At 50.9% G+C, this 13,042-nt stretch overlaps 1 protein-coding gene across 3 annotated transcripts in view; it reads right to left on the bottom strand.

Moving 5' to 3' along the window:
* The window catches only part of TMEM120B (transmembrane protein 120B), a 45,000-nt gene that overhangs the window by 5,900 nt on the left and 26,058 nt on the right, over window positions 1-13,042 (bottom strand). The window contains exons 6-11 of one of the 3 annotated variants that reach the window (XM_026514831.3): window positions 11,155-11,244; window positions 4,066-4,131; window positions 3,387-3,448; window positions 2,062-2,154; window positions 509-573; window positions 94-162 (exon numbers count right to left, since the gene is read on the bottom strand). In XM_026514831.3, the coding sequence (XP_026370616.1) occupies window positions 94-162; window positions 509-573; window positions 2,062-2,154; window positions 3,387-3,448; window positions 4,066-4,131; window positions 11,155-11,244 (445 nt within the window). The remainder of the gene's footprint in view (window positions 1-93; window positions 163-508; window positions 574-2,061; window positions 2,155-3,386; window positions 3,449-4,065; window positions 4,132-11,154; window positions 11,245-13,042) is intronic. The other 2 variants (XM_026514832.4, XM_044389848.3) reach the window with 2 other exon arrangements.

Below are 13,042 nucleotides of genomic sequence, written 5' to 3'. Positions count from 1 at the left end.
CCGCCACAGGCACATGCACACGCCTGCGTGCGTACACACACACACACACACACACACATATACACCCCACACGCACGCGCACACACACCATACCTGCCATTCTCTGCATTCCTCGTGGCTGGAGAGCTCAAACAATGTGACGGCGTTGTAGAGCTGCCAGAACTGGAGAGAGGCGAGGCAGGCACCATTTACCTCAACTGATTCCCCTGGACACCCGCGTGGGGAAGGCCCGGGAGTGGACCAGGCCCCCCACCTTCTGGCATCAACTGTCCTAAGATACTGAGAGCCCCCCAAAATGAAACTGGAGCACCACAGTCCAGAGCAGCCTAAAGATCTGGGGCTCAGCAAGCTGGTGCTAAGGGCCTCTTCTGGCTCCTGCCTTTGGCGTCCCAGGACCCTGTGGGGTCCAGCTCAGGGACGGCTGGTGAATGAGGGAGAGGTCTGACGACCTTTTGTTCCCAGGGGTCAGCCCAGAAGAGGGGATACCCATAAACTCCCGGGGACTCACATGGCCACAGAACAGGAAAGGCAGGAGGAAGGTGAGGCCCCGCCACATCCAGGACTGGAATCCTTCTGTAGAGACAGAGGAGGAAGCGAAGGGTCTGTGTGAGGGGGTTCAGTGCCCCCACAGCCCCCCAAGCGCCTACTGCCTAGCCATGCCGGTCCCCCGAGATTAGCCAAAGGGGCAGGGGGGACAGCCCTCACCTACCACCAATGGGTGAGCACTCAACTATGAAAAGCACTCAGACAGCGTGCACAACACCTGTCACAGGGCCTGACTGCTCTCACTCCTCAAGTCAGCCTGAACTCATAGGGCTTGACAACACTTACAGACAGCTGACGTGCCAGGCGCTGGTTTTTAATAACGTCTTTAATTTGCATGGAATTTTGCATTTTATAATGGACTTTTGCACATATCAATTCAATTGAGTCTTGACAAAGTAGAGCTTACTTTGCAGAGTAATCCAGTAGAAATGACCATCTCAAAAGATGGCAGAACTTTATTAGTTTCCTGTGAAAGCTGAGACAAGAGCTCTCCAAGCTCTTCTGACTGGGGACTTGACCCACTAGTTAAAGAAGTTAAGCACAGGGATGTCTGGGCGGCTCAGTCGGTTAAGTGTCCGACTCTTGATTTCAGCTCAGGTCATGATCTCAGGGTCTTGAGATCGAGCCCTGTGTCGGGCTCCAAGCCGGGCGCACAGCCTGCTTAAGATTTTCTCTCTCTCGGGGCGCCTGGGTGGCACAGCGGTTAAGCGTCTGCCTTCGGCTCAGGGCGTGGTCCCGGCGTTCTGGGATCGAGCCCCACATCAGGCTCCTCCCCTATGAGCCTGCTTCTTCCTCTCCCACTCCCCCTGCTTGTGTTCCCTCTCTCGCTGGCTGTCTATCTCTGTCGAATAAATAAATAAAATCTTTAAAAAAAAAAAAAAAAAGATTTTCTCTCTCTCCCCCTGACCCTCCCCACCGCGTTCTCTTGCTCTAAAAAAAAAATACATATATATATATATATATTATATATAATAGTTAAGCACACATTCCCAATGTATGTGTCTGTGCATATTTATACATAGCCATATTATTTTTTTTTTAAGTAGGCTCCAAGCCCAGCATGGAGTCCAACTCGGGGCTTGAACTCATGACCCTGAGATCAAGACCTGAGCTGGGATCAAGAGTCAGCTGCTTAACAGACTGAGCCACCCCACTGCCCCTATATGTAGGCATACTATATATATATATTATACATGCACAACACTGTGCATATATAATTATGTGTATTATAAAACACACACCAAAAAACAGACCTTTAAGAAGACAGAAGCCAGCATCAAGGCCTGGCACACAGCTGGCCTCACGCTTGTCGGCTGAAATAGAATCCACGATGAAATACGAAAAGCGACTTAGGTAGAGGCTGGCAGCCCTGGCTTTGTGTGCAGTAGGTGCTGTTATGTTCTCACTGGCTCCTGCTCCCAGCGCAGGGAGTTAGCAGTGAGGTCTGGGGGAGCAGGGAGGGGCTGGTACTTGTACCCACCCCTGCTCTTCCTCTCCCCAGGCTGGGCTACTCACCCACCGTGAGGTCCAGATGATTCCGCTCCCCCAGGGCACGCAGCCGGTAGAGGCAGCCCCTCTGGTAATAATATTGCAGGAACTGGACACAGCCTGCAGGGGGAGCACAGCACCCGGCTCAGGGCCTGGAGGACTGGGAGCCGCCTCCGGGCAGACCCAGGGCTCTTCACTGCCCAGAGGGAAACCCTCTCACCCCAACACACACACACACATTCAGCCTGAACCTACTTTATCCCTTATCCAGAATATGAGAGCAGGTTATCTGAAGACCCAGCTAAGCACCAATGAGATTAGAAACTTCTAGAGCAGATGCTTGCTGGAATGGTGGCACCGTGCTGGGAGTTGCACGTAATGCCAAGACAGCAAGAGACACTTTCATACAATGGGATACTTAGTAGTTACTAAAAATGAGGAGGTAGAATTCTGTGTCTTGACATAGAAAAATACCCGTCATTATTGTTAAAAGAAAAATAAACAGGTTCGAAGCAAAGCTATATGTACAAAGCGACCCCCATTCAGACTGCACTGCGGTATATACGTATATATGAATCAAACTGAAAGGACATAGATCTATTAGTAGTGATCACTCCTAAGGGTGAGATTATACATAATTTTCATTCTCGGCTTTAGAGATTTATATGTTGGCAGGGTTTCATTTAAAAATTAAATTGTATTTTTTGAATCAGCAATACGTACACAATAAAATTCAAAGGGAACAAACAGGAACTTGGTAAAAAACAAAACTCTCTGTCCCTATCCCTAACTATCCAAGCTCCCCATTCTCAGAGGGGACCCCTAGGACCAGTTCACTGTATATAAATCCAGAGTTGTTGTTCTTCTTTTCTTTTTATTTTATTTTATTTTATTTTTAAGCCACCTCTACACCCAACATGGGGCTCAAACTCACAACCACAAAATCAAGAGTCGCTCACACTACTGACTAAGCCAGCCAGGAGCCCCAATCCAGAACTATTCTTAAATGAGAGAAAGAACATATACTCTATTTCCATTTTAAGGTAGTGCCCCCAACACCACTCAGTTCCCAAAAGTCCCCACTGGTCCCCAGTTGTGACATGGGGAAGAAAAGGCAGTGATGGGGGCTCCTGGGGGTGGGGGTGATCAGGCCGTTCCCTCTCCCAGGACTGGGCGGTGATCTGGGGGCAGACAGCTCTTTGCTGGATTTCTGGGACCCTCCCTTGCCCCAAGCTCCCTCCTTCCACACTAGACACACCCCTTCCAAGAGAGGAGGGATGACAGGGGCCTCAGTCAGTGAAAGCCTTGGGAAACGGTGCCCCCTCCCCCGAATCTAGGCAAGAGGCACTCACTCTGAAAAATGGAGAACGCTAAAAACTGATTACGAAACTTCTGATAAATTAGTCCATTGGGCCTGCAGAGAAGTGGGGAAAAGTAAAGGTGAGGTGTGCTGTGAAATCAGACATTCATCCCTGCCCTTCTCCGTTCCAGCCAAGAGAAAAGTTTTTAATTAAAAAAAAATTATTTAAGTAATCTCCACACCCAACGTGGGACTGGAACTCACGACCCCGAGATCAAGAGTTACATGCTCCACTGACTGAGCCAGGCAGGCGCCCCGAGAAGAAAAGCTCTTAAATGGAGGTCCCTGATTCCTGCCCTTCTTTAGCACCAGTGTCCCTGGGGCTGGAGCAGGTTACTTTCATCGTTGCTTTGAGCCCCTTCTAGAAGCAGGGGGGCCTGTATCATCATTCTGAGCCCAAGTTCTTGCTGATTCCCACTCCCTCCGTCTCTCTCCTTTGAAGTCTCATACTTGTACTCTTTCTGTCCATTGCTCCCTATCACCTCTGTCCCAGCCAGCAGGCCAATGGGACGTCCCCAGAAACCTCCCAGATGGCTTGGGGGATCCCTGCGGCCTCGCTGTAAGCTCACACTTCTCTTCGTGTCCCAAAAGTCAGCCCAGGCCAGAAGCCTCGAGGGCACCCCCTCGCCCACGGCCAGCTCCCCATTCACAGGCCCCCATGAGACACTCACCAGGTCAGCATCACTCCAGAGAGGAACGTGGACACGTAGTGGTGAGACACCCACCAGCCTTTAATTCTGGGAGAGAAGAGAAGGAAAGAGAGCTCAGGTGAGGAGGGAAACAGATGGCTCTTGCTTCCCAGACTATGTGTGCACGGGCTACTCTGTGGCCCCGAAACAGCCATGACATAGACCCAAGCCATGATTTTGCCCTTTCCTCTGTCCTCCAGAGATGACCAATCACACATAAACCACCCACAGATGAGCCATGAGGCCCACAGAAGCACTTGGGCCTCCAGGGGCTTCCCGCTATCCTAAAAGCACATACCTCATCACACCCCAACTTCAAGCTCTGGCTCCCTGTCCTCTCCTTGAACCTGCCAAGCCCATTGCTACCTCAGGGCCTGTTATGGGCTGAATTGTGTGTCCCCCAAATTCCTATGTTGTTGTCCAACCCCCCCCCCTTAGGGCTAGCACCTTAGAATGTGACTGTATTTGGAGATAGGAACTTTAAAGAGGTAAGTACAGTTAAACGAGGTCATAAGGGTGGGCCCTAATCCAACAGGGGTGGTGTCTGTGTAAGAGGGAGAGACACGAGGGGTGGGTATGCTCCCAGAGAAAAGGCCACATGAAGACATGGTGGCGTCTGTAGGCCAAGGAGAGGCCTCAAGAGAAACCAGTGGGGCTGGAACCTTGATCTTGGACTTCCAGCCTCCAGAACTGTGAGAAAATAGATTTCTGTTGCTTCAGCTCCCCAGCCTGTGGTATTTTGTCACAGCAGCCCACACAGACCAACAGGGCCTTTGGACTTGCTGTTCTCTCTGCTCCAAGAATTTGGCCTGCCTGGCTCGTGGTCCAAATTCAAGTTTTGGACCAACTGTTGCCTCCTCCAAAAGGCCTTCTCTGGCTACCTTATCTAAAACAACCAGGCAGCCCCACTCTGGATCACATGACCCTATTTCCTTCATGGCACTTAACCACTATCTGAAATTACTCATTTCTTCCCCTTCATTTGTTCTCTGAACCCTCTTCCCTGCTCACACATAAACATCAGGAGAGCAGGGGGGCGCCTGGGTGGCACAGCGGTTAAGCGTCTGCCTTCGGCTCAGGGCGTGATCCCGGCATTATGGGATCGAGCCCCACATCAGGCTCCTCCGCTATGAGCCTGCTTCTTCCTCTCCCACTCCCCCTGCTTGTGTTCCCTCTCTCGCTGGCTGTCTCTATCTGTGTTAAATAAATAAATAAAATCTTTAAAAAAAAGAAAAACACAGCAGGAGAGCAGGGATCTTGTCTGGGTTCTTCAACGATTTATCTGTGACACTGGGCTCGGAGCAGGTGCTCAGTAAGTGTGTTGAATAAACACAGCGCCATGCGCGCCGCGCGCGCGCGCACACACACACACACACACACGCGCGCACGCTCACCCAGAGCTGCAGCTACCTGTTATCCCACACAGACACACAGAAATGACAGACTGCCCACACAGCATCTCAGCATCCCAGATGCACTTTCTCCCTGGGAGCCCACGCCCCAGGCTCATCTGCTCCCCCATCTACAGCAGGCCCTTACTGAGCCCTGGACTTCATGTGTCCCATCCAGAACCTGTGGGCACCCTGGTTTCAGAACCTGGTACTCCCCCAACTGAGGGCTCTCACTCCACAGCAGGGGAGGGAGCCTTGTTGTCACCCCCCCTCAGTGCCTATGTCCCAGCCTAGGCTGAAAGCTGGACCCTCCAATCCTTACCCTTCAAAGTCTTTGAGTCTGTCTCTGGCCTCTGCTGGCCTTCTCCAGCCCCTGTCTCAGAGCTCAGTTACCTGAACACAAAGTGGCAGCAATTTGCTTTGCCAAATGTGGCCTGGGAGCAGCGGGGCTCCTTCCTCCCAAGGACTGGGCAGTGGAAACTGGGTTCCCCAAACCCTCACCAATGCTGGATTCCAAGTTTTTAAAATCTCTGCCAATCTTACTAGGTGAAAATCGGTGTGCTGTTGAGGTTTTAATTTGAATTGTCCCAATAAGTGGGCTTGAGTGGTCTTAAAACCTTCCAACCAGAATGCAGACATCACACAAGCAGAGACTGGATCTTACTCCTCTCTCCACTTTGCAATCCCACAACGGATCTGGACATAAATTAGGGGTTCTGGCATGGCCTGTGGATGGCTCAAGGGTTATGGTTAGGAACAAGGTTTCATGTGGCTCTTTATTCCTAGCACTAACAGCACCCAGTAAACAGCAGGCACTCAAAAAATGTTGAAATGATGTCTAGGAGGTGTGGCTGATGAAGCAGCCGGGTCTAGATGCCACCAGCACGGAAGTACAGGATAAGACATCCACCCACTTCTTTGATCCCAGTCTCCCCCACCCCATGTCCCTGGGTTGCCTGTCAGTGTCTACGGAGACCCCTGGTTCTAATTTTCTGACAGAAAAGGCAGTTAGGCCCATCCTCAGACCTTCAGCTTGAAGGGCACCTAAGAAGCCCTTCTGCAATCACCTCCCCCCAAGTTCTCTGCAGAGCCACACACAAGCCCTGGAGGTTTGGCAAACCCCGTGCTCCTTTGTCCTACTCCCCAGAGCCCCCCTGAGAAATGCCTAATCCCCATGCAGGAGGGGCCAGAGCCAGATGCAGGATCTGTGCAGCAAGGCTGGCTGAGCGGCCGCTCTTCATTTCCCAGCTCAGAGTGCCCAGAGCCCAGCTCTGACAGATGCCCCCAATCAGCACAGCTCAGCACCACTAGGAAAGGCTAGAAATTGCTTCTTCCCTGGCATGGCGTTCTCGAGCCCCCTTGTCCATCTGCACACTCCAGGGTGCTGAGCTGGTTTTGTGCACATGTGTGTTCATGCAACCGTTTTACTGTAACTGAGTTCGAATATCATATAATTCCCCCATTTAAAGTACACATGTTGGTGGCTTTGAGTATATTCACAGAGTTGTACAACCATGACCACTATCAGTTTTAGGACTTTTTTATCACCCCAAAAGAAACCTCGACCCATTAGTGTTCACCCTTTGGGCCTGTTTTGCCATGGAAATACAGCTTGCCAGGGCTTACGGGCATTTTAAAGAGCAGACAGTAGATACCCAATGAAGAGTGGTACACACATAGCCACCGTGTAGAAATAGCATGGCCTGGTATCTGGGCATTGTGCCCGAGGATACCATGGCTCTCCTTTCAGGACACCTTAGCCACATTTGCATACGGGTACCCCTCATAGACCAGCAACCACAGACTGTTTCTGGCTTTGAGCTTCGAGTCACGTGGGCAGGTGGGGGAACGGCTTCCACACTGAGGATCCCTCCTGGCCACCCCTACACGGCTTTATCCTAGGAAAGGCCCCTATAATAGCCAGTGGGAAGCAGGCACCCATGGGCTGGCTGGCCAGGAAAGCTAACACGATCTCTGATTCATTATTTATTCTGGCCCAGAACTAACTGTAGAGGACATCTGCTGTTTTGCCTTTCTGTCAATCACCCCACCCCCGTCCCACCCCCCGCATTCCGGTTGCACGCCAGGCCTTTCTTTGGGTGAACCACTTCACCCGCTCTCAGTCTGGGTGACTGAGGGGAAGCGGAGTGATATAACTGGGCACGTGACTCAGAGCCAGCCTATCAGGGCTCTGCATCCCTGCAGCCACACTGATTGGCTCAGGGATGAGCATGTGACCTCAGCCGAGCCAATCAGAAATCTGTCTCCAAATTACAACTGGATCTGCGAAGGAAAGCGCTCTTCCTGTGAGATTGTCCATCTGAAGAGATGCTGGTCTGGGCTGCCGGAAGCCAGTGCTTCCAACGGGCAAGAGATCGGGGAGGAGGACTGTTAGCATTGTGTGAGCCCTCTTCACGTCCTTGAACCACTGGTCTACAGGCATACTTCAGAGATATTGTGGGTTCACTTGCAGGGCACTGCAATAAGGCAAATGTCGCAATAAAGTAAGTCAAATGAAGTTTTTGGTTTTCCAGTGCCTCTGGAAGTTACGTTTACACTATACTGTAGTCTAGTCAGTATGAGATAGCATGTCTAGAAAAACAATGTAGATACCTTAATTTAAAAATACATTGCTAAAGGGGCGCCTGGGTGGCACAGCGGTTAAGCGTCTGCCTTCGGCTCAGGGCGTGATCCCGGTGTTATGGGATCGAGCCCCACATCGGGCTCCTCCGCTGGGAGCCTGCGTCTTCCTCTCCCACTCCCCCTGCTTGTGTTCCCTCTCTCGCTGGCTGTCTCTATCTCTGTCAAATAAATAAATAAAATCTTTAAAAAAAAATACATTGCTAAAAAATGCTAACCATCACCTGAGCTTCCAGCAAACTGTAATCACTGATCACAGATCACTATAACAAATATAATAATAAGGAAGAAGTCTGAAATACTGCAAGAATTACCAAAATGTGACAGAGACAGAAAATGACAACACAAGGCTGTCACAAACCTTCAGTTTGTAAAAAAACACAGTATCTGCGGAGTGTAGTTAGACAAGGTATGCCTATATATGTCCCCCCTTCATGTGTACTCCTAGCAGGGTAGTTTCTCTCATTTGCAGGAGTTGAGGGGGAACTTGATTTGCTCATTGTGCTAATAAGCTACAGCTTCCCAGTCATTCCAGAAGATAAAGCATCAAGCCCATCCCACCCATTCCAGTCCCCAGCCCCCACACATCCAAACCCCTGCCCCAGGCCAAAGCAGGGAGATAGGCCCAGAGGACCAGTGCCATTACAACCTGAGATACCTGCTGAAGTGTCAGGCAAACGAGGCCTGGCTTTGGAACCCCACTTCTACCCTCTTGTGTCCTCCTCCCCACTTTCCTGGTGTGCCCACACTGGCAAGGACCTCCACTCAGTCCTGTTCCCTTCCCTCTGGTAACCACACCACACACATACCCCCACCCGCATTCACAGCTTGTCACACGATAAAGAGCTGACTAGAGTAACTCGCAAAGTGTTAGTGACTGTTAGGGATGCAGCATGCCTCTGAAGACTCTTAATGTAAGAGTCCATCAGAAGGGTCAAACTTTAAGGCTGACAGCAAGCCCATGGGAACAGGAAGAGAGTTCATAACAAGGAGGCCTTGCCACTTGCCTTGGGCCTCTTTCCCCACTACCTACCACCCTGGCTCCCCTCCAACGACACCCAAAACCAGAAAAATACTACTCACTAAAATTAAGGAAGACTATGAATGTTATTTCTTTGGTAAGATTTTCTACTTCAGTGTTTCCCAAAGCATGGGGAGCGTACCACCAAGTTTTAGACGACATTCGAGTGTAACATGAGATGATACTGAACCATGTGGCGAGAGGTCATTTGTTCAGTTCTTTGTTCTCCTGATTAAGTCAAGGAGAGAGTCTCTTTAATGCCTCTCAAGGTCCGCTAATCTCCCCTTTTTACACACACGGACACACACAGAGAGATAGCAGGCCTCAGGCTCAGAGCCTCCCCGAAGCAAGAATAATTGACTTCAGTACGTTATACAAGGAAAACAAAAGGATATTTTTATCCTACTTCCTCTTTCCTGCAAGATGCTGGTTTTCCATGTATGGTGACGAAATAAAATTTCCTTTTAAACTAAACTAGTATTTACTTAAAAAAAAAAAGAGAGGTTGATTTAAAATGTGAAAATTATCATCCAGATGATACATGGAAAAGGCAAAAATGACGAGGATGGGTCAAGAATGAGTGCCATTTGAGAAACACTGATCTTTTCTAACGGGCTACATGCTACGGGGCTGCATACCTAAAAATCGCTGGGCCCCTGGTCCTTACCTCTGGGCTCTACCTTCAGGTTAATGCCTGGCAGGGCAGGGATCTGCCATAAGAGACCACTGGGCAGAAAAGTGAAAAGGTGGCAAATTATTTAGGGGTTTGCTAACGTCCCCAGTCTTAAATACACAGTCATGACAGTTCCTTACTAGCATCCAGGAGGGAAGAAGCAGGGAGGGACTGGGAGGTTGTTACCTTCCGTTTCAGGGAAAAATAGGGACAAGTAGGGTACACAGAGATGAAACAGCTGCTCTGAAAAGGAAATCAGACCTACGGAAAATGGGTCCTGCAGGTGGCAAATCATGGTTCTTAACTGGGCCCCAAAGACTCTCAGCTCAGAGACAGGTGGGGTAGGAAGGAGAATGACAAAATAGCGGGGCTCCTCGTATTGCAGGCCCTCAGAGGTGGGGACCCCCAACTGTGCCTCCACTCACTCAGCAATGCTGAGGCACACGTCCCCAGGGGCTGTGAAATAGCCCAGAGAGGGGACTTCAGTTGCCCGTGGCGCCAGAGCCGCTCAGGAACAGCAGAACTCAGGAACCCTCACTCCCAGCCTGGCCGTTTTCCTCCTCAGCACTGCGGGAGTAACAGGGCACGTCTGAATCAAGACCCTCACCACGTGTCCTCCGTCCTCCCCATCTCCCTGTGGAGGACCATCTATTCTTGTCACCAGAATCCATTCATCCTTCTGATGACAGTATCCCAATTTTCCTCTGGGGACCCACCCATTGCCCTCCTGAGACTCAGCTCCTAGGCTTCTAATGACAGCCCATAGGGGAGGCCATGAGACTCAAGCCCAACCAATCACAGCCACGCATTCTCTGGCCACAGTGACTGGTTCAGAGACAGGCACATGGTTCAGCAAATGCCCATGTGACCCAGTGAGGCTCTTGGAAAACAGCAAGGTGCCGTATTTTGCTGGGAATTCTGGAAATAAAGACGTGGGCCCGGAGCTCCAGGGTGCCTCTGCATGAAGCCTGAGAATGAAGACAGCAAAGTAGAAGGCAGAGGTGAGGGGTGGAGAGAAGTGGGTTCCGATGCCATTGTCAAACACCTAGATTAAGCTTGACCTGAAGTCAGTCCCAACTGACCTGTTCATTGATAGAAGAACCAGATTCCCTGTTGTGTTAAAATCATTTGAGTTAGAGTTTTGGTAAGCAGGAGACTGACCACAGGAGGTGACACGGCAGCAGCAGACTGGTTTTCCTCCTCCCTGGAGCAGTCAGGGACACCCCTTCCCCTCGACAGAGGAAGGGAATACAGGCTGAGGGTGACAGCCCTCACCTGCAACCCTTCCATGACAGATCTCCCTTTGGCTCCCCCAACTCCCCCCACAAAGCCGGGCCCCCAATTACCTTGAGCCATTGCTGATGAGAATACTCTCCCGAATTGTCAGGGTGCAGTAATACCACACCAGCAGGAAGTTAAAAACTTCATCCGTCACCCTGGGGGAAAGAAACAGCCCCAGGGAGGAGCGCAGGCATGAGAACCAGGAACGGCTCTCCCACCCACACGGCAACAGAACAGCAAACCTGGATGAGGGCTGCCCACCCAGGCTGCCTCTGGGAAGACCCGCTGATCCCGGGGAAGACCGAAGAAGCATGGCCACCACCTAGCCTGCCAGTCCCCTTCCTCACCTTTCTACCAGAATCCTGCTTGCCTTTAAGGCTCCAGCTGAGGTTTCGTCCCCTTCCCTGTTACTCCCTGAGTGGTCAGCCTAGGACATCCTCTCTCCCTTCTAAATTCTTATTGTCTGATGTAAAATTTTTGGTGGAAGGGCAACAGGAGGACTTTAAGCAGAAAACTGAATATTTTAAACTGTCTATAGTGTCAAAATGTAAATTCCCTCTGTCCCCTTAAAAGATTTATAAACTTTGTTGCACTTACAAAAAATTAAGGCCTGAATTGGCTGTAAGATGAATTAAGAACTCCCTGCTTTCTCTACAGTCCTCATGGCCCAGACCCGGGCAGAGAGGCCTTAGGACAGAACAGAGGGGCTGCAGCTGTTGCTGTGCTCTGGTCAGAATAGAGAGCTGGCAGACACACGGTATGTGACCTCGTCAGAGATTCCCTGGCCTCGGCTTTGCTGTCTATCAAAGGCTGACCCCTACCTGAATATTGCTGGGTGAAGGATCCTGGGACAGAGCCTATGACAGACAGCCCCTCAGAAGGGCTCTAATGGAGACTCTAGCTTGCACCCCAAAGGGAAGCGCCTCTGTCCTTCCCAGCGCCATATGGATCCATTCAGCACGGGAACAGACATGACTGTACGGGGCGCTAGCCATCCGCCCCGGGAAGGGAGAACACTCCCACTCTGCTCCGTTTCCATCTCTGAACTGGGACAACTCTGATAACCCTGGGAGGGAAATGGAGGGGTGTGATTCGAACAATAAGAGCCAAAGTTGGAAGGTTGTCTTTTAAGCTATGTGACCCTGTTTTGTGGTAACAGATGACAGACTTTCAACCCCAAGCCCTCCCAAACCATTGCCTGCAAAGGCAGTCTTGGGAAGGCCAGAAACTGACTCTGGAAGCACAGAGCCTGAGTTCAAATCCCAGCTCTGCCTCTTCCCAGCCGTGGGACCAGGGGCAAGTCGGTGATTCTCCCGTGCAATCACTTCCCGCACTGAAGTGGGGAGAGTGACAGCAGCTCCCGTGTAAGCTGCTGTGAGCAGCAGCTGAGCTTAACACACGAAGCACGTGGAATGGTGCCTGAAGCACAGGAAGGGCTACCAGCATTCCCTGTTACAATTTTGAGAAGTATCACAGAGTATCCAAAGCCTGAGAAATGAGTCTCCGACACTTAACTCTGAGGAAATCAAAGGCCTATTTGACTTGAATGGGGTGTTGGAGTGGGGACAGCCTCCCCAGGGCAGAGGGTCACTCGGACACCGACATCTGAGCTCACCTCCAGGCAGGAGGCAGACCCAGTCGTGAGTCGTGGTTACCAGGACGTTTTTCATTGGTCCTTTCCTACATCTTATCCATGAAGAGGGGAATAAAAAGACAGTTTTATGGCCCCAGTACTTTAGGGACATGCCTGAGGCGCCAGCTCAGCCTTCTCTGCCAGAGTGTATGAGCTCCCTGTTGCTGCCGTAACAAAGACCACAAACGTAGCAGCTGAAAGCAACACACGTTTCTTCTCTTACAGTTCTGGAGGCCGGAAGTCTGAAATGGGTCAGCAGGGCTCGGTTCCTTCTGGAAGCTCTCGGGGAGAATCCACTTGCTGACCTGTTCCAGCTTCTA

The sequence above is a fragment of the Ursus arctos genome, unplaced genomic scaffold (assembly GCF_023065955.2).
Source record: "Ursus arctos isolate Adak ecotype North America unplaced genomic scaffold, UrsArc2.0 scaffold_34, whole genome shotgun sequence".
NCBI classification, from domain to species: Eukaryota; Metazoa; Chordata; class Mammalia; order Carnivora; family Ursidae; genus Ursus; species Ursus arctos.
This window is presented reverse-complemented; position numbering and strand designations above follow the sequence as displayed.